Here is a 20,043-nt window from a genome sequence, read left to right on the forward strand (position 1 = left end):
CTTTTACAAACTGAAAAAACATATTTGTAATTAGTAGATCCAATCTACCAACAACAAAAATACTTCGCTGAAGTTCATTTAAAAAATTTTAGATTACATATGACCCCTGCAGACATGTTTGTGTCTCTACTCTAGTGTTGTGCAGACATGTTGTGTCTCTACTCAAGTAGATGGCAAGCATTACTTTAAGAAAACTAAACACATGGAAATTCAGATTTCCAAAAAAAAAAACCCTAAATAGGCTATAAATTAAAATCCAAATGTCAACAAATTCCATATTTAGTAAAGTGTTCATTAATGTGGTTTTACCACATGTAATTGGTGCCCAAGCTTTTGCTCTGAGAAAGCTGATAACGTTCTCCTCCTTGACCTGGGTGGTAGTTACATGCGTATATTCATTTGAGGATAAGTTATTGAGCTGTATAATAATAATTTGTGTAGTTTTCTTTGTATATATCATACTTCAGCAAAATGTTAGGGGAAAAAACCCTCTGATAGCGCTCCCCCATAAAGATTACATATGTAGCAGTTGCTTAATCAAAAATTGCACAAATTAACAACAGTCAAAAAGAGGCTTCACAGTGTTTGCAATCAAACTCTGGGAAACATACAAACATAATGAATGCCAGACGTTCCTCTATGTGGGTAGCGGGGAAGCATATGTTCTGAAAGAATCAGAGCCAGCAGCAGGAAGCTCAGCTTCCGTAACAGCTCATCTTGGTTTTGCAAACCCACCCATGCCTGAAAAGATAAATGCTAAACCCTTTACTGAAAATCCAACTGGTCTCTTGGCTTGGCGTTGAGAAAAGAGAAAATTATACAACACATTAGGTCATGTCCCTTTTTGATCCAGGTTTCTTTAAAGTTGAAGTAAATAGTTTAGCCCTCCTGTGACTCACTAGAGAGCTTCCCATAAATTAGGAATGAGGACCTGGCTCCAAAACTCAAAGAGAGCACTTAACCCTAATGGGACATTCTGCTCAAGAGAAGTCTTCAGTTCAAAGTCTCAACTCAAAACCCAGTATTTTAGGAAGATGTGACAGTGCTAATCATGGCAAGACATCTTCAATCTGCCATTTGAAATATGGTATCAGTTCTTGTCCAGAATAACAGGCGCTAAGGGCACGTGGGCAATTCTCTGCAGCACATTCCAGAATGAGGATCACAAGGGATTACCTGTGAACAACTGTTAGCAATTCTCCTGACAACACCAGTTATGCTAGCTAGTGTCTTTCTGCCTGTTTATCAAGCTACCCATCGTCTTGTCCTAGAAATGGATCAGGACAGTAAGAACATTAGATCCTCGGCCAGAAAAACAGGAGTGGACTCTTTCTCCCCACTACCAGTCATGGAACGCTGAACAAGTCACCTTGCCCTTTCAAGTCTCAGTGTCAGCATCATAATTTCTAAAACAGTGATGGTAAAGTAGCTTCTACTTATTTCCTGAGGGTGTGGTGATAATGAAATGAGATACACGTGACTCCAAAATCTCAAAGACTCTGCTCACGCATCTTCTTGCTATGTGGGAGGGAACTATGTGGGAAGGAAGGGAAAATACATGAGATTTTTGCTAAAGCATTCACTAATGGCCAGGGCCTAAGATCATCTGGGTCATAGTGGCCAGGTCTGAAAGGTTGGAGGGATTCAGGACGTAGGCAAAGCTCACGAAAGCCCCTGCCTAGACTCGAAGAAAACATTCTGGCTTCACCCAGAATGCCAAGGCCAATGGCAGCACCAGGGGGTGGCATTTCTAAGATTCCTGAAAGCTGTCCCTCGCCTCTGAACCTGTTGGAGAGAACATCATGCCCCAAACTTCAGAGTGTAGACAGCTCTGCTGAGGAAGGAGACCAGCAAGGTATTTTGCAATGCCTCTTTCTCCAAGAGCAAGTTTCACCTGGCAGAAACATACCTGACGCCGCTCAGAGGCTTCCCTCCGACCTGCACATTTTCAGGCACCTCACTTAGCACAGGGATGGGGCTGAAGCCACATTGGGCCACAACCTTTGGGAATCCTGCCCCCAAAACTTCAGCTCACGGTACTCCTAAGAACAAATGTGAGGGGGCCTGTGGCTAAGCCTCCTCTGACTAGGAAGCCTCCAGAAAGGAGGTCATCATGGGTCCTGAGAGCACAATGACCTAGAGTCTGGAGGGTTCCTGTGAGACTTTCACGAAATGACTGACATAACCTGACAGAGCCTGGCCAACAGGGAGCGCTCTTATTGTCATTATTAGATATTTAGAACCTTGAACTTGGGGCCAAGTCCGGAATTCTGAAGGCTCCCACCAATACCCCCAAACAGTTTACCTGTGAAAAAGATGTAGGTGGAGCCTGATTTGGTCTCGTCCCTCCTGCAGAGGTAGCCGTGGCAGAGCTGCCCCCAGCAGCTGAACTCGCCCGTGTCGGCCGCCGTGGAGTTGACAAGGGTCAGCTGGCCATAGCGCTCCTGCTGCTTCAGGCTGTCAATGAAAGCAGAGCCCGCTCACACCGGGCCAGGGGGCTGGCAGCCCGCACTCCCGGCCCCACGTGGAAGTCCCTGGTGGCTCCCAGCAGCCGGCACAAACTACTACAAGTATGCTGGGGGCAAAAGTGCTCATAGGGGAGGGGAGTCGTCAGGGAGAGAAGCTTCTTCTCAAAAGGAAGCAAATAAGGACAATTATGTTTTATAACTAGAGGGCATTCGGGAGTTTCCCCGCAGTAACATCACTGGTGCTTTAGCCCCACAGCCACAGAAACTCAGTCAAAAAGCCTCGGGCAGGTGTTTTGCTTTCAGCTTTTGCTTCTAATGCGTTCATTTAAGCAGTATTCAAGGGGCGCCTGGGTGGCTCAGTCGGTTAGGCGGCTGCCTTCAGCTCAGGTCATGATCCTGGGGTCCCGGGATCGAGCGCCCCCAACCCGGTCGGGGTCCCCACTCAGCGGGGGTCTGCTTCTCCCTTTGACCCTCCTTCTGCTTGTGCCCCCTGCACTCTCACTCTCAAATAAAATCTTTAAAATAAATGAGCAGCAGTCAATATGAATGAAAGCACCCAGCATTATCCTGTATGCAAAATCTCTTGGATCAACAAGGATAAATCTCCAAAGATAAGCTTGGAATCTCTAAGACGCCACATTATTATAATAAAAATAAACACTTTCTTCGGGGGGGGGGGAAGAAATGCGTGGTAGCTACGATGCCGAGCCCCAGTTACACAGCCTGTGTCTGGTACAGTATTGAGAACTTTGGGGCATTTAACTTTTCCTCTGGCCTCACTTTTGTTTTCTCATTTTGTAGCTCTTGTATTTTTGTCTTCTTGTGTGTGAATATATTTGCAAACTGCTTCAGTTCCTTCTGCAATGAGGAGAGACATAAATATTAGCACTGAACACTATTATTAGCTCATTGTAATGGTAATGAATTGTATCGGATTGTGACAGGAGTCCAGATGTATCATCAATGCAACAGCTGTTCCCCCATGGCTTGTGAGCCTCCGCATGTGGGGAATGCCAGAATAAATGGTTTTAATCTGAGGATGCATCTCAGATATCCAAATGGCTCACCCCTCTGAGAGCCACATACTTTTGCGATACAGTTGAGATTCTCCTGTTGTATTTTGCAGCCACATCAGTGTGGTCACCATGTTAAATTTAGCACACAACAAAATGGCTGGCTGGTTGGTCCTACACGCAGCCTTGTTCTGGTTCATCACTGAATAGCTGCTTTGCCCACCAGTTCTGCCAAGAGGTGCCTCCTAACTCCCACTCCATCAACTGCCTCCTTTCAACTGAACGGAAATCTCTCCTCCTTCAGGAAGCTTTTAATTAGAATCAACTCTCGCTTTCTCCTAGTGACGTAATTAGCTCCCTTGTTCTCTACCCCTCAGATACCCGTGGCTTCCTGTTATTGCAATGGATGGTACAAACTTTGGAGGGCAGGGACTGTGCCACGTTTGCTTTATATTGCCCCAAGCAGTAAATCTGGGCAGAGTACACAGTAAAGATTCCCTAGAAATGAGTGCAGTGAAATGGAATTCATAGGGTTGGAACGGGAAAGAATCTTAAAAACGCATCCATCCAGTGATGTGTGGAAAAAAGAAAAAAAAGAAAGAAAAAAAAGGCACCCAGCTCCCAGTACTGCAGATGAAGAAACTGAGTCTCAGAGAGAAGTGACTTTCCTGAGACCCACAGCTGGGGGACACGGAGTCAAAAACTTAAGTCAATTAAGTACATATGGAATAGCCACTCATTAGATAAGCAAATGCATGCAAAGCTCTGCATGCCCCGCCAGGTTCATTGTATTATTCTGATTATAGCTTAATTACATATAATTGCAGACTAGTAGTAATTATTGTGAAAACCACTACAACAATGACAATGCACGCCCAATATCAGAGATAGCACAGCAAATAAAAAAGAGTGGATCTCAAAGATACTACAATCCAGGTAAGGGGTTAAGACTAATGTACAGGGGCGCCTGGGTGGCTCAGATGGTTGAGCCTCTGCCTTCGGCTCGGGTCATGGTCTCCAGGTCCTGGGATGGAGCCTGGCCTCCCACATCTGGCTCCCAGCTTAGCGGGAAGTCTGCTTCTCCCTCTCCCCCTGCTTGTGCTCTCTCTGTCTCTCTCAAATGAATAAATAAAATCTTTAAAAAAAAAAAAAGACTAATGTACATGAAAGGATCGGAGACTAGCTGAAGGGATATTCACAACAAGACCAGTAGGAATTCTGAAAAGGGATTCATCCCTGTGGGTTGAAGAGGCTGAAGGCAGCTTTGAGGAGGAGGTGAGACAAGCTGGCCTTTTAAAGGCGGCGGGGGGGGGGGGGGGTGAGGCAGGGGAGTGAGCTCACTTGCTCAGGAAATCACAGCCCCAGGAGGGCTGGGACCCACCCAGTCTGCTCATTTTACTGCACTGCCATAGCCTGAGTGCCTAGTGGGTGGAAGGCACTCATTACTGATTGGAGGATTTAATACATTCATTACAGAGGTGATAGAGGGAGGGGGTTGGGAGTCACCAGGCATAGAGTTGAGAACGGGCAGCAGGTTTGGAGGTGGAATGTGACGGCCCACCTTAGCCAGGGCAAGAGTGTGGAGAACAGGTGTGGGAGAGGCATGAGGAAGAGGGGGAGGCTGAGGACCTGTCACTCTGGTGAACAGCCGGGCAAGTGCTGGAGCCAGGCTGGCTGTTGGCAGGGGAACGGAAGCCTGTTTTCTTGGGGGACATATATGACCGACTGGGTATAAGAGGTGGAAGAAAGAGAGAGGTCAGTCATGACCACTTCATTTGTATTTCTATGTGTCAGAAAGAACGGAGCTTTAACCGAGATGGAATCACTGAGAAGAGAAAGGAGATTAGGGTAGGCGAAATTGGAGATTTTAAATTTGTGATGAAGTGTGGGTCATTGAAGTGTGGATGTCAGTTGGATACATAAGCTGGAGCACAGAAGAGATGAAACAGCACTAGATTTGTATTTTTTTGGGGGGGGTAGCGCCTAGGTGGCTCAGTTGTTAAGCGCCTGCCTTCGGCTCAGGTCATGATCCCAGGGTCCTGGGATTGAGTCCCTCATAGGGCTTCCTGCTCAGCGGGAAGCCTGCTTCTCCCTCTGCCTCTGCCTGCCACTCCCCCTGCTTGTGCTCTCTCTCTTTCAAATAAATAAATTAAGTCTTTAAAAAAAAATGATTTATATTTGGGGGAGTCATCTACAGCAGAGTAAGAGGTGAAGCTGAGAGAAAGAATGAACTTAACAAGAGAAAACATAGAAAAGAGAAGATTGAGGAAAAAATCTAGAGCCAGACTGGGGGCCCAACAGGAAAAGAAAATGTGGATAGAAGATAGAAGAATCAGGAAAGTATCATCGAGGAGAAGGATTCAAGAAATGGATGCTTGAAAGCATCAGATGCCTTTAAGAGAGATTCATGACCCCCCCCCAACACACACACACTTCATCTGGCAGAATGAAAGTGTTTGTCAATGACCAAAAAGGTAATTTCAGTTGTGAGGATAGAGCTGGCTTTCAGCAGTTAAAAAATGGAAAGGTGGAGAGAAAACAGAGGTGGATGTCTTCCTAGGTGGACCAAAATATCTGACCGCATTGCCTATAGAGCTCAGAACGGGGGTACAAAATCAGTATGTAATCAATAAATCTCCTGAGCACCCTCTGTGGACCCAACATTTGCTAGCACTGTAGTGACAGAAAGTATAAGATGCCATTCCTACGAGGAAAGTAATTGGGCACATAAAAATTCAGCACTTGGGAATAACCCTACCACCATGAAATCTGCATGCTGTATCTTTAGCAGGATTGGGGGTGGAAGGAAGGAAATGCACTGGAAAACATTTCTGGATTTTTCCACCCCCTCTTGTATGCAAACAATATAAAACAGGAAACAAATTATTTAGCAGGATTACAATTTAAATGCCTGGATTTAAAATGTCCATTTCTTCTAATGGTTTCACATAGTCCAAGCAGCAGGCTACCCAAAGTGGTGGACTATGACCTAAGGCCTCTGGGGGCAGAGTCTGCACAAAGAAAGGGAGACAAGGAAGCCCTGCAAAGAACTGGGAGACACCTCACATAAGGACTCTCCCCTTCTCTTATAACCACTTAACAAATCCCCAGGAATGGAATAGTGGATGGTGTAAAGTTTGAGTGGAACAAAAAGAGGTGCCCCCAAATAATATTTAAGACAAGAAGAATTTACCCTAATTGGCAGCAGCTCTGAATATCCCAGCACACCTTAGCCTAGGTCCTTCTCTTCCATACCTGGCCCACAGTGAGCTCGTTGTTGGACAAGTCCAAGTTTCAAAGAATGTTTAAAATTTAGGGCTGTGGGGGCGACTGGGTGGCTCAGTCAGTGAAGCATCTGTCTTTGGCTCAGGTCATGATCCCGGGGTCCTGGGATCGAGCCCTGCATCTGGCTCCCTGCTCGGTGGGGAGTCTGCTTCTCCTTCTGCCCCTCCCCCTGTTCCTGCGCTCATTCTCTCTCAATAAATAAAATCTTCAAAAAAATAAAAGTTAGGACTGTGTATGTGCATGCATATGTGTATGTATGCCTTCTGTTAGGGTCCCATGGCCTTTACAAACAGTCCATTCCCATCAAAGGAGGCTTGAAGCTTCCAGCATGTTGCCCAGCTTACTCTCTTCTGTGGGGTGGGGGGTAAGGCTATGTCATGGGACATAGAAGAGGAGGCTGACAGCTCTCAAAGTTAGGGACAACTGTGGATCTCACCTGCGGCAGTGACCAGGTAACGATGGTGGGGTTCATGCTCCTAACCTTTCCCTAGCCTTGACAAGCCAAGGGCAGGAGGTAAACCCTGGATTACAAAATATTAGTTGTCAGTCCCATAAACGTTTAATAAGTGCAAATTAAAGGGGAGGTTCCAAAGTGGAGAGTAAGGGACACAATGTTATCTAAATAGCTTCCTGCTCTCAAGTTCCCCCTATACAAAATGCCATGGAAGTCCAAGGAGGGTAACCAGGAAAAGCTTCAGGCCTGAGAGAGTTTTGGGAGCAAAGACGGATTTCAACATACACAAAGTAGCAGGCCTGCATTCCAAGGGAAGGAGATCCCCTGAAAAGAGACAAAAGGCACTGTGGTCCATGGCAAAGAGATGTTAGACTGGAACATGGGCGGACAGAGGTCTGTGGTGACAGGCCCCAGTCCCATGAGGCATAAGATCATGGACTTTGGAGCCATACTGATTGGATTCAAACCCCACCTCCACCAAGACCTTCAGACTCCTTACCTGGAGCTCATGCCTTCCACAGTCTGGCCACACCTACTTGTTCAGACTTAACAACAAAAGCTGACATTTAGGAGTGCGAGGCATTGCACTAAGCCCTTTGAATAAGTTCAAGACTTAGAACACTTACAGTAAGTGCTTAATACATTTTGGATAGTGCTGTTATGATGATCCTCTAGTTCTCATGACCAATTAGGATGGAGGTATTATTTTTCCTCTTTTACTGATGAGGACACTGAAACTTAGAGAAGTATCTTGTCCACTGTTATCCAACTGGGAACAGTAGAACTTCTAATCCTAGCGTCACAAAGACTCAGCTTACAAATGTTTGTAAATGAAAAGGGCATGGATTTCTATCCTGCTGAAATAAAATGAACTGAAGGAATTTTGACTAAGAGATGGTGCTTCTACCAGCTTGCAAATCCTATTAAATATGGACCCACACATACCCCCCAAACAAAAACATGGAAGATCTGGTTAAATTAGCTGAGTAATATTCGTGATACCCCATTTTATATTTACATGGCTAATTAACAGTTCAGGGAGTCATTGAAGGGAACAAGGGCAGGAAAACCACTAGTTATTAAACATCTACTATACAATGGACAGCACCCAAAGCACAAATTACTTTTTCTCAATTTCATGAGGTGGAGATGATCAAACTAATAATAATAACTAAAACTTACATAGTGCTTAATATGTGTTAAGCCCTGTTTTAAGCCCTTTATAGATTTTGACTGATTTCATTCATCCTCATAAAAGCTTTGTGAAGTAGGTGCTATTATCCTCCCCAAGTTGTAGGTGAGCAAATTTTGGCTGAAGAGGCTAGGTAACTTTCCCAAGTAAGTGTTGGAACCACAGGAGAAGAATTTGAAGGTTAGTTTAAATAATGTTCCCAGAGCCACTCAACTATCAGAACCCAGATACTCTGCATTGGAGACCGTGTTGCCTCTGTTGACATAAAACAGAAGTATAAGGAGTAAGGGGAAAAGATGCAATCCAAAATCTTCCTCATTCAACATTCACTTTAAAAATTAATTATTTAGCTTCTACCACATGCAAGGAATTATGCCAAGCCTCAAAGGAGATAAAGATTCATGCTTGTTCATATTTCAAGTGTTTGTACAGGGCCTTGTGTTTAAGCTTCTTTTTAAGAATGTGTCAGAAAATAATTGCTCCATGATATTCTGGGAATGGAGCCATATCAACAAAATACAAACCCTGGGAAACAGACAGCTGGTAAAACATATCAGAGTTTCACAGTTTATGATTTTTTAAAAAAAAGATGATGAAAAGAAATATGTATGAGAATCTAGCAGAGAACCAAATACACAAAATGAGGAACAAAGTGAATACGGTTTCAATATCAAAAACTAAGCAGAAACATCCCTCCCTCCTTCTTTCTTTCCCTCTCTTCTTTTTTTCTCCCTCCCTTCCCCCTCGTCCTCCCACCTCCCTCCCTCAATCCCTCCCTCTGTATGTTTGAGGACTATCCAAGGACCTACTCAAAACCCTCGTAATATAACTACCATAGTTCTATGCTAACAACAGGTTATGTTAATTTACGTGAATGGGAGTCAAGACTTTTCTACTACAATGACTTATGCCAGATTCTTCTATATTTTTAAAAAAGAAGTAATAGGAGGGAATCAAGTTGACAGAGGAGGAAAACTCTGAGCTCACCTCCTCTCAGGACACAACAAAACTACAACAACATATAGAACAACTATCTCTGGGAACAACTTGAAGATTAGCAGAGCAGCTCCAAAACAACTATAGATATAAACAAAAAGCCACACTGAGATAGGTCGAAGGGTCAAAGTCATATGGTCTAGTCAGGACCCACACCCCTGCCACAGTGAGGAAGCACTCCCTGAGGACTGAGGGGTTCAAGCTCCACATCAGGAAGCCCAGCCGTGGACACCTGAAATAGGAAGACAAGCCCCAATACTGTCTTGCTTTGCAAACCAGCAAGGTTTAATTCCAAGGAAGCCAGAGACTATAGGAAACCCAAACTCCATTTTTAAAGGGCTTGCACACAAATTACTCCCACTGAGACCCAGCACAGAGGCAGCAGTTTTGAAAAGTGCCTGGGTCATGTGTGAGAGAAATCTAGGGACTAATTTTAGTGCAAGGACTGGAGGGGCAGGTATCTGTAGGAACTTTATCTAGAAAGGGAAGTGCTGGTAGGTACCATTTTACTCTCCCTCTATCTACCTGGCCCAGCACTGGTGGGTGCCATTTCTGACACATGCCATCTACCTTGCTAGCACCACTCACCTCACCTCCACATTCCCCTGTGGACCCACCTGACCAGCAGATGCCCCACCAAAGCGGCTGCCACTCTGCCCTACCCAGGAGGTGGCCTCGGCTAGGACTGGTACACCCCAGTGTGACTTCCAGTATGCCCTGCCACACTTGGTGAGCAACCTTGGCGTGGACCATCACCCCTCAAAGTGAATCACATCCTGAGAAGAGGGAAACTGCCACACACACCAGTGCAACCACACACACTAGCATAATCACAAATCACAGCTGGTCCTCAGCTAGCCACACCAGAGGCCATCCCTGCTCACCAGCAGCCCTGCAGCAGCCATAGCCCAGCCATAAGAAGGTGCATACAGACCACATGGGACACCCCTGGAGTGCCTGGTTCTGGTGACCCTGGGGGGATTGCTCTTCTGGGCTCAGAGGACACCTACTACATAAGGCCACTCCTTCAAGACTGACACATGGGTGATCTACCTAACACAGAGAGTCAGACAAAATGAGGAGACTGAGCAATATGACAAAGCCTTAGAAAAAGAACTAAATGGAGGAGAGATAAGCAAGCTACATAATAAGGAGTTCAAAGTAATGGTCATAAAGTTGCTAACTGAACCCAGAAAAATAATGGATGAACACAGTGAGAACTTCAACAAAGAGGAAATAAACTGTTAAAAAGAATTCATCAGAGCTGAAATTTAAAAAATACACTAGAGAGAATTAACATCAGATTAGAGGATGCAGAACAACAAATCAGTGACCTGGAAGACAGGGCAGTGGAAATCATCCAAGTGGAACAGAAAAAAATTGTTTTAATAAAGATACTTTTTTTAAAGATTTTATTTATTTGAGAGAGAGAGTGAGTACGAGAGAGAGAGCGAGCACACAAATGGGGTGGGGGAGAGAGGGAGAAGCAGACTCCCCACTGATCAGAGAGCCCAACATGGGGCTCAATCCCAGGACCCTGAGATCATGACCTGAGCCGAAGGCAGACACTTAACCAACTGAGCCATCCAGGGGCCCCTTAATAAGGATAGTTTAAAAGACCTCTAAGACAACATTAAGCATAAAACATTCACATTATACAATTCCCAGAAGGAGAAGAGAGAGAAAGGGACAGAAAACTTATGCAAAGAAATAATAGCTGAAAACTTCCCTAACCTGGGAAAGGAAACAGACATCCAGGTCCAGGAAGCAGAAAGAACCCCAAAGATGAACCCAATGAGGTCCACACCAAAAATATATATATTTAAATATTTAAACATAAATATTTAAATATAAAGAGAGAATCTTGAAAGCAGCGGCAAAAAAGCAACTAATTACATCCAAGTTACATACATCAGCTGATTTTTCAGTAGAGACTTTTCAGGCCAGAATAAAAGGACATATATTCAGAGTGCTGAAGAAAAAGCCTACAATCAAGAACCTCTTTCTACCCAGGTTATAATTCAAAATTGGAGGCGAGGTAAAGAGTTCCCCAGACCAACAAAAGTTAAAGGAGTCCATTACCACTAAATGGGTTTTACAAGAAATGTTAAAAGGATTCCTTTAAGCAGAAAAGAAAACGTCAAAGCTAGAAGAAAATTATAAAAGAAAAAATATCAATGATAAAAGTAAATGTACCGTAAATGTAGTGGATCAACCACTTATAACATTAGTATGAGGGTTAAAAGGCAAAAGTAGTAAAATCAACTATACCTACAATAATTAGTTAAGGAGTACACAAAATAAAAATATGTAAAATATGTCAAAAACATAAAATATGGCAAGGGAGAATAAAATTTAATGCTTTTAGAATGCGTTCAAACTTAAGTGACTTAGACTACTATATACATAGATTGTTATATACAAACCTCATGATAACCATAAACTAAAAATCTATAACATATTAAAAGAGAGAGAGAGAGAGGAAACCAAACATATCACTAATTAAAATCATCAAAACACAAGGGAAGAGACCAAAGGAAAAAAAAGGAACAGAGAAGAACTACAAAACAACCAGGAAGAAATGGCAATAAACATATACCTATAAATATTACTTTAAATGTTACTGTACTAACTACTCCAATCAAAAGACATAGGGTGAGTGAATGGATTAAAAAAAAAAAAAAAGACCCATCTATGTGCTACCTACAAGAGACTCACTTCAAATCTAAAAACACATACAGACTGAAAATGAAGAGATTTAAAAAAGACATCCCATGAAAACTGAAATGAAAAGAAAGTTGGCATAGCAATATTTATATCAGACTTTAAAACAAAGACTATAACAAGAGACATAAAAGGGCATTATATAATGATAAATGGATCACTCCAAGAGGATGTAATGATTGTAAATATCTATGCACCCAACATAGGAGCACCTGAACATAAAAAGAAAATATTAACAGACATAGAGAAAGTGACAATAATACAATAATATTAAGTGACTTTAACATTCCATTTACATCAATGGATAGATTATCCAGAAAGAACATCAATGAAACATTAGACTACATAAACTTCATAGATATATACAGAATATTTTGTCAAAAAACAGCAGAATGCACAATCTGAAACTAGAAATTTTCACAAGAATAAAACTCTCGGAAAAAAAACACAAATAAGGCTAAACAACATGCTACTAAATAATCTGGGTCAATGAAGAAATCAAAGGGAGATTTAAAAAGACCTTGAGAAAAATGAAAATGGAAACACAATGTTCCATAATCAGTGGGACACAGCAAAAGCAGTTCTAAGGGGGCAGTTTTTAGTGATACAGACTACCTCAGGAAACAAGAAAGATCTCAAATGACCAATCTAACCATACATTTAAAGTAACGAGAAAAAGCATAACAAACAAAACCCAAAGTAGTAAAAGGAAGAAAAAAACAAAAGAACAAAAATAAATAAAATATACACTTAAAATAATAGAAAAGATCAATGAAACTAGGAGCTGTTCCTTGGAAAAAAGGAAACAAAACTGATAAACCTTTGCCAGACTCATCAAGAAAAAAAGAGAGAGGGCCCAAAGAAATAAAATCAAAAATGAAAAAGGAGAGGTTAAAACTGACACTACAGAAATACAAAGGATTAAAAGAGATTACTATGAACAATTATACACCAACAACTTGAACAATCTAGAAGAAATGAATAAATTCCTAGAAACATATAGTCTTCTAAGACTGAGTCAGGAAGAAATAAAATATCTGAACAGAATGATTACTAGTAATAAAATTAAATCGGTAAAACAAAAACTTCCCAACAAAGTCTAGGACCAGACAGCTTCACAGGTGAATTCTACCAAACATTTAAAGAAGAGTTAACAGTATACGTCTCAAACTATTCCAGAAAAATGGAAGAAGAAGGAATGCTTCCAAATTCATTCTACAAGTCCAGCATTACCCTGAAAACAAAACCAGACAAAGACACTATAAAAATAAAACTAGAGGCCAATATCCCCGATGAACACAGATGCAAAAATCCTCAAGAAAGTATCAGCAAGCCAAATTCAAATATACCTTAAAAGAATAATACAATAATTCCACCTATAGGAATAAATCACAGCTACCTATCTGCTTACTGCAGCAATGACTCAGATAGGAAAAGTGAAAAATAACCTGAAATTCTAACAATAGAGATTTAGTTAAACATATTATGGTATTATAGGCATAACACAGAAAAACACTCATGATATGTTAGGGAAAAAATCATAAAACAGTTTATACACGTTGATATAAATATTTTACCTATAAAAATAAAACTGGAACCTTACACCTCAAGGGGCTAGGAAAAAGAACAAAGTACAAAGCCTGTAGAAAGAAGTAAATAAAAGATCACAACAGAAATAAACGAAATAAAGATTAAAAAACAATAGAACAAATCAATGAAACTAGGAGCTGGTTCTTTGAAAGGATCAACAAAATTGATAAACATTCAGACAGACTCATCAAGAAAAAAAAGACAGAACTCAAAATCAGAAATGAAAGACAAGAAATAACAACCATACACCAGAAATACAAAGGATTATAAGAGAATTATGAAAAATTATATGCCAACAAATTGTGGACAACCTAGAAAAAAATGGATAAACTCCTAGAAACATATAACTTTCCAAAACTAAATTGGAAAGAAATAGAAAATTTGAACAGACCAATTACAAGCAAAGAAATTGAATCAGTAATCAAAAAACTCTCAACAAAGTCCAGGACCAGAGATCTTCACAGCTGAATTCTACCTAACATTTAAAGAGATCATACCTATTCATCTCAAATTATTTCAAAAAATACAAGAGAAAAGAGCTTCCAAATTCATTTTATGAGGCCAGCATTACCCTGATACCAAAACAAGGCAATGACACTACCAAAAAAGAAAACCAAAGGCAAATATCTCTGATGAACATCAGTGCAAAAATCCTCAACAAAATATTAGCAAGCCAAATCCAACAACATATTTAAAAAAATCATTCACCATGATCAAATGGGATTTATTCCCTGGATGCAAGGATGGTTCAATATATGCAAATCAACTCAACCTGATACATCACACCAACAAAAGGATAAAAAACTTGATCATCTCAATAGATTCAGAAAAAGCATCTGGCAAAGTATAACATCCATTCATGATAAAAAACTCTTCTAACAAAGTTTAGAGAGAACATATCTCAACATAATAAAGGCCATATATGACAAACGCACAACTAATATCATACTGAATGGTGAAAAATTGAGAACTTTTCCTCTAAGATCAGGAACAAGACCAGGATGTCCACTCTCACCACTTTCATTCAACATATTACCAGAAATGCTAGCCACAGCAATCAGATGAGAAAAACAAATAAAAAGCATCCAAATTGGTAAGGGAGAATTAAAACTTTCACTATTTGCAGATGACATGATTTTATATATAGAAAACACTAAAGGCTCAACAACAACAACAACAAAAACCCTACTAGAATTCATAAATAAATTCAGTAAAGCCACAGGATAGAAACTTAATACACAGAAATCTGTTGCATTTCTCTACACTAATAATAAAGCTGCAGAAAGAGAAATTGAGAAAACAATTCTATCTATAATTCCACCAAAAATAATAAAAAACCTAGGAATAAACTTAACTAAGGAGGTGAGAGACCCGTACTTCCAAAATTATAGAACACTGATGAAAGAAAGAAATCAAAGATGGGACAAACAAATGGAAAGATATTCCATGCTCGTGAATTGAAAGAACCAATATTGTTAAATGTCCGTATTACCCAAAGCAATCTATAGATTTTAATGTGATCTCTATCAGAATAGCAACAGCACTTTTCACAGACCTAGAATAAATAATCCTAAAATTTGTATGGAACCATAAAAGACCCCAAACAGCCAAAGCAATCTTGAGAAAGAAGAACAAAGCTGGAGGTATCACAATCCCAGATTTCAAGATACTATATAGTTGTAATAATCGAAAAAATATGGTGCTGGCACAAAAATAGACATATAGGTCTTTGGAACAGAACAGAGAGCCCACAAATAAGCCTACATTTACATGGTCAATTAATCTATGACAAAGGAGGCAAGAATATCCAATGGGTAAAAGAAATTCTCTTCAACAAATGGTGCTAGAAAAACTGGACAGCTACATGCAAAGGCATGAAACTGAACCCCTTTCTTACACTATACACAAAACTAAACTCAAAACGGATTGAAGACCTAAATATGAGACCTGAAACCATCAGACTCCTAGAAGAAAACATAGGCAGTTATTTCATTGATATCAGTCATAAAAACAATTCTCTAGATAGGTGTCCTCAGGAAACAAGCAAAAATAAACTATTGGGACTACACCAAAAGAACCATCAACAAAACTAGGCAAGCTACTGAACAAGAGAAGATATTTGCAAATGACATATCTGATAGGGGATATATCCAAAATATATAAAGACCTTATACAACTCAAGTCCAAAAATCCAAACAACCTAAAAAATGGGCAGATGACCTAAATAGACATTTTTCCAGGGAAGACATACAGATGGCCAACAGACACATGAAAAGATGCTTAGCATCACTAACCATCAGGGAGATGCAAGTCAAAACCACAATGAGATATCACCTTACACCAGTAAGAATGGCTAGCATGAAAAAGACAAGTGTTGGTGAGGATATGGAGGGAAAGGAACCCTCATAAAGTGCTGGTGGGAATGCAAACTGGTGCAGCCATTGTGAAAAACAGTATGGGGATTCCTCAAAAAATTAAAAATAGAATTACCATACCATCCAGTAATTTCACTACCGGGTATTTACCCAAAAGGAAAAAAAAAACATCAATTCAAAAAGATGTATGCGTCCCTATGTTTATTGCAGCATTATTTACAATAGCCAAGATATGGAAGCAACCCAAGTGTTTTATCAAGAAATGAATGGATAAAGGAGATGTGGTATATATACAATCGAATATTACTCAGCTATAAAAAAAAAAAAAAGAATGCAATCTTGCCATTTGCAATAATACGGATGGACCTAGAGGATAAGTGAAATAAGTCAGAGAAAGACAAATACCAGATGATTTCACTCATATGTGGAATTTAAGACATAAAACAAATGAAAAAAGAGATAAATAAAAAACAGATTCCTAAATACAGAGAAGAAACTGCTGGTTGCCAGGTAGGTGGGGGATGGGTAAAAGAGTGAAGGGGATTAAGAGTACACTTATGATGAGCGTGATGAGCACCGATTAACATACAGAACTGGTGAGTGATTACATTATACACCTGAAACTAATATAGCACCATGTTAATTATACTCTAATGAAAATATAGTGTTAACAGCGTATCCTGGGACTTTTAGTAACCTCTTCTTTTTACTTATCTATAATTTCTAACTTTCTAAATTATATAAGGGTGAACTATTTTGTAATGACAAAATCAAAACTATAATAAAATCAGCGCAACTTAAACCTCTTACAAAACTTTAGAACAGGTACTCTATAAATGTGTGATCGTGGTTGGCTCATTTGTAGTTTAAAAATCTGGAGGTGAGGTTTTTTTGGTTTTGTTTTGTTTTTATCATGTTGCCTTTCTAGCCTGCGGATTCCAAAAGGCAGGAGCCATAGAAATTTATCTGGAGACCCCAAAAATCCAGTATATTATTTTGCTCTGATTTAAAAAATTCCTGCCAGTTGGAGTGCAAAAATGACTGAGTACAGAGTGACTTTGTTCTCAAATCTGATTCCTCTTGAGCCGGTATTCCTGCCCAGGCTACGCCACCTCCCTGGAGCTTATACCGGGCTTCCCAGGCTCCTGGATCTCATTCAGCCTCCCCTCTCACCTGGTTCCCACTCTTGGCTTTGCTATTTTTTTTCTAATGGAGCCACAACTCCATCTGTCACCCAGACTGAATCTTCATATCAACGACTCTCCATTGTTGTTTCCATTCCCTACTTTTTATCAACCAACCAAGTGATCCTTCTAGTAAAATGTCTCCTCTAGCCCCTTCAGATGCACCACAAAACTGTCAGGTATACTTTCCAAAAACCATTTTATTATTACCTCCAGCTTTACAGTTAACAGCAGCTCCCAGAGCAAGGCGAGTCAAGCGCGGTCACCTTGGCTTGGTATTCAAGTCTCCCAACACCTCCATCATTTACCCACCTCTCCACACAACCAGACTCCTCACCTACCCCAAACGCACTGGGTTCTCTGCCTCGCAGTCTTCCAGCCATCCCTTTCCCACTGAAAGCCTCTCTTATTTGCCATCTGGCCTAAACCTGGTTAATTCTTCAGAGTTGTATTCTTAGAAAGGTCATTTATGTTCAGTGGCATTTGTAAAATGGTGATATTAATAAGCAACAGGCCCAAAATAGAGTCACTTAGGTTAAAGTCCCACCAAGACTTAATACCTAAACGAACTGCAATTTCAGCCTCTTCTAGGAGTGGAATTTTCAATCAATCAATCTGGAATGTCCTGATCATCACTAGGGAGGTCATCTGTATGATAAGAACTCCTGCCATTCCCCCTAAGGAAAGGTGGCCATGCTTGAAACAATCCTTCCTCTTCTTTCGCTCATAATGTCCTTGTCCTCACCCCCCTCATTTCTGCTTATAAAAGCCTTCCATTTTGTACAAATCCTGGGAGCCTCTTCTATTTGTTACGTGAGATGCTGCCTGATTCATGGATCTTTGAATAAAGCCAATTAGATCTTTAAATTTACTTAAATTTTTGTCCTTTAGCAGATTTAGTGGCAGCAGTAGGACTGACAGAGACTTCTGTTGCAGGATTTCTTTCCCTTTAGCACCCACAGTTCTTGGTCACGTCACTTCAAAGGATGAAGAGTAAGCCAGACAAAGAGTCGTGGGCAGCAAAGCAAATCTAAAGCAAAGTTTATTGAGCAATAGTACAACTCTTCCAAAGAGGGAGGGGACCCGAGAGGGTTGCCAATTTGGCATTTAAATCTAAGGGTTTTTCTGGGCTCTTTGGTGTGGGCTGTTCTGATCTGATTAACTCTCCAGGCACCTGTCACCCAGTCAGGGTTTTGTCCACGAGCTCATCTACCTATCAGGTAGTTGTTCACGTGGGAAAGGGTGTCACGTGGGAAAGGGTGGAGGGCTCCTTCCAGGATGGTTTTGCCTAGCCTCTGGAATCAAGACAGCATGGCCACCGCTGCCCTAAGGCCACCAGATCAAGCTCTTTGTTTAAAAATCCCACTGGCTGTTGAACTGGCCCCCTGGGCCTGGATTAGGACACCCAAGGCCACTCCCTTCCTTTCTGTCACAAGTCGTAAGTCTTCCCAGTAGGAAGACTTAAAGCTAGGACACTGAGTAAAGCCTAGAGTAACAGGATGAGCTCTTTTTCCTTCTAAGGATAGTTTTCCTCAGGATGGGGCCCCTTGTCCCTGCCTGCCTTTCTCCTGACTATCCTTAATTACTTCTTGCAGCTTTGGGGACAAGAAACACAGGTGTGGTAGCCACAAACACTTTGAGTTGTCTTTCTCACCCTTTCTGAAGGCTATGGGTAAGTTCCTCTTGGTTCTGAGCTCCCTTCACTTTGCGTCCAGCTCCTGATCTAATTGGCTTTCCACAGTTCCCTACAGAGCCCTTGGTTCTATCCCGAGATTCCACACTGAGCACTGCTGGTGGCAGCTGCAGTTCCCCATTTGTTTGGAATCAGTCCACAGTCCCCATTTTTGGATTCTGCTGGTTCAATCCTTCCCCCAATCCCCAGACTTGATAGAGGGAACTGTTAGTGGTTATCAGCCACCGGTGGACTAGGTCCAACCTAAAAACTGGACTGGGCCTAGGAACTGTGCTTTCAATTGGATTGGGTCCAATTTAAAAACCAAACTGGGTCCAGGATTGCGTCCAGTTTGGTCAGAACTGAATCCTGTGGGAGGCCTCAGTGAATATTACAAAAAGGCTAGCGGCTAATGGAAATCTCAGGAGTCCAAAGAGCTGCCAACATTGGTAAGCATGGGTCAAGCGTTTAAAGGTTCTTAGAGCACATGTACCTCAAGAAGACTCTTGTGATGGACTCTTAGGTCCTCTTAGGTGTGTGTGTGGCTCTGGGAAACTCTAAAAGAAATGGAATCCTTCAAAGAGTTGAGCGTGCCGCCCTCCGGTACACCTGTGATTTTATGGTTAAGAACTATCATCCTGGAAGCTACGGTTATCTAGCAAAATGGCAAATTTTTACTAAAAATAACCTAGACTTGCAGTAGCCTTTATGAGGAATATTTCAATTAGACACGATTGCTTATTTAAGAAATGCACTTAACAGCAGGGGATCCCAAGTTGAACAAACAGAACAGGACGCCTACTTTAATTGGTATGCCTCCAAAAATCTTCAAGATCCCAAAGTAACTTCATTGAAAGACCCATTACTAAAGGCTAATGAAAAATTAAAGACACAAGAGGTACCTAAAGCAAAAGATGATAGGATGGAAGTGACTCCCACTTACTCTCATCTTTTTTTTTTTTTTTACCCGAGTACTCACATTTTACTAATTCTCTATCTGAACTGCCTTTTCACTCTGAAGAGACTATTAGACAGTTACCTTAAAACAAAACTACTTGAGTTTGCAGGCAAACCTCCTCAGGTATCCTTT

General features: G+C 41.2%; 1 protein-coding gene across 1 annotated transcript in view; it reads right to left on the bottom strand.

Moving 5' to 3' along the window:
• The window catches only part of PDGFRL (platelet derived growth factor receptor like), a 72,825-nt gene that overhangs the window by 7,798 nt on the left and 44,984 nt on the right, over window positions 1-20,043 (bottom strand). Inside the window, exon 3 of the mRNA XM_025886147.2 lies at window positions 2,306-2,457. Coding sequence (XP_025741932.1) covers window positions 2,306-2,457 — 152 coding nt within the window. The remainder of the gene's footprint in view (window positions 1-2,305; window positions 2,458-20,043) is intronic.

The sequence above is a fragment of the Callorhinus ursinus genome, unplaced genomic scaffold, assembly GCF_003265705.2.
Source record: "Callorhinus ursinus isolate GAN/ISIS: 27379988/994484 unplaced genomic scaffold, GSC_fseal_2.0 scaffold17, whole genome shotgun sequence".
NCBI classification, from domain to species: domain Eukaryota; kingdom Metazoa; phylum Chordata; class Mammalia; order Carnivora; family Otariidae; genus Callorhinus; species Callorhinus ursinus.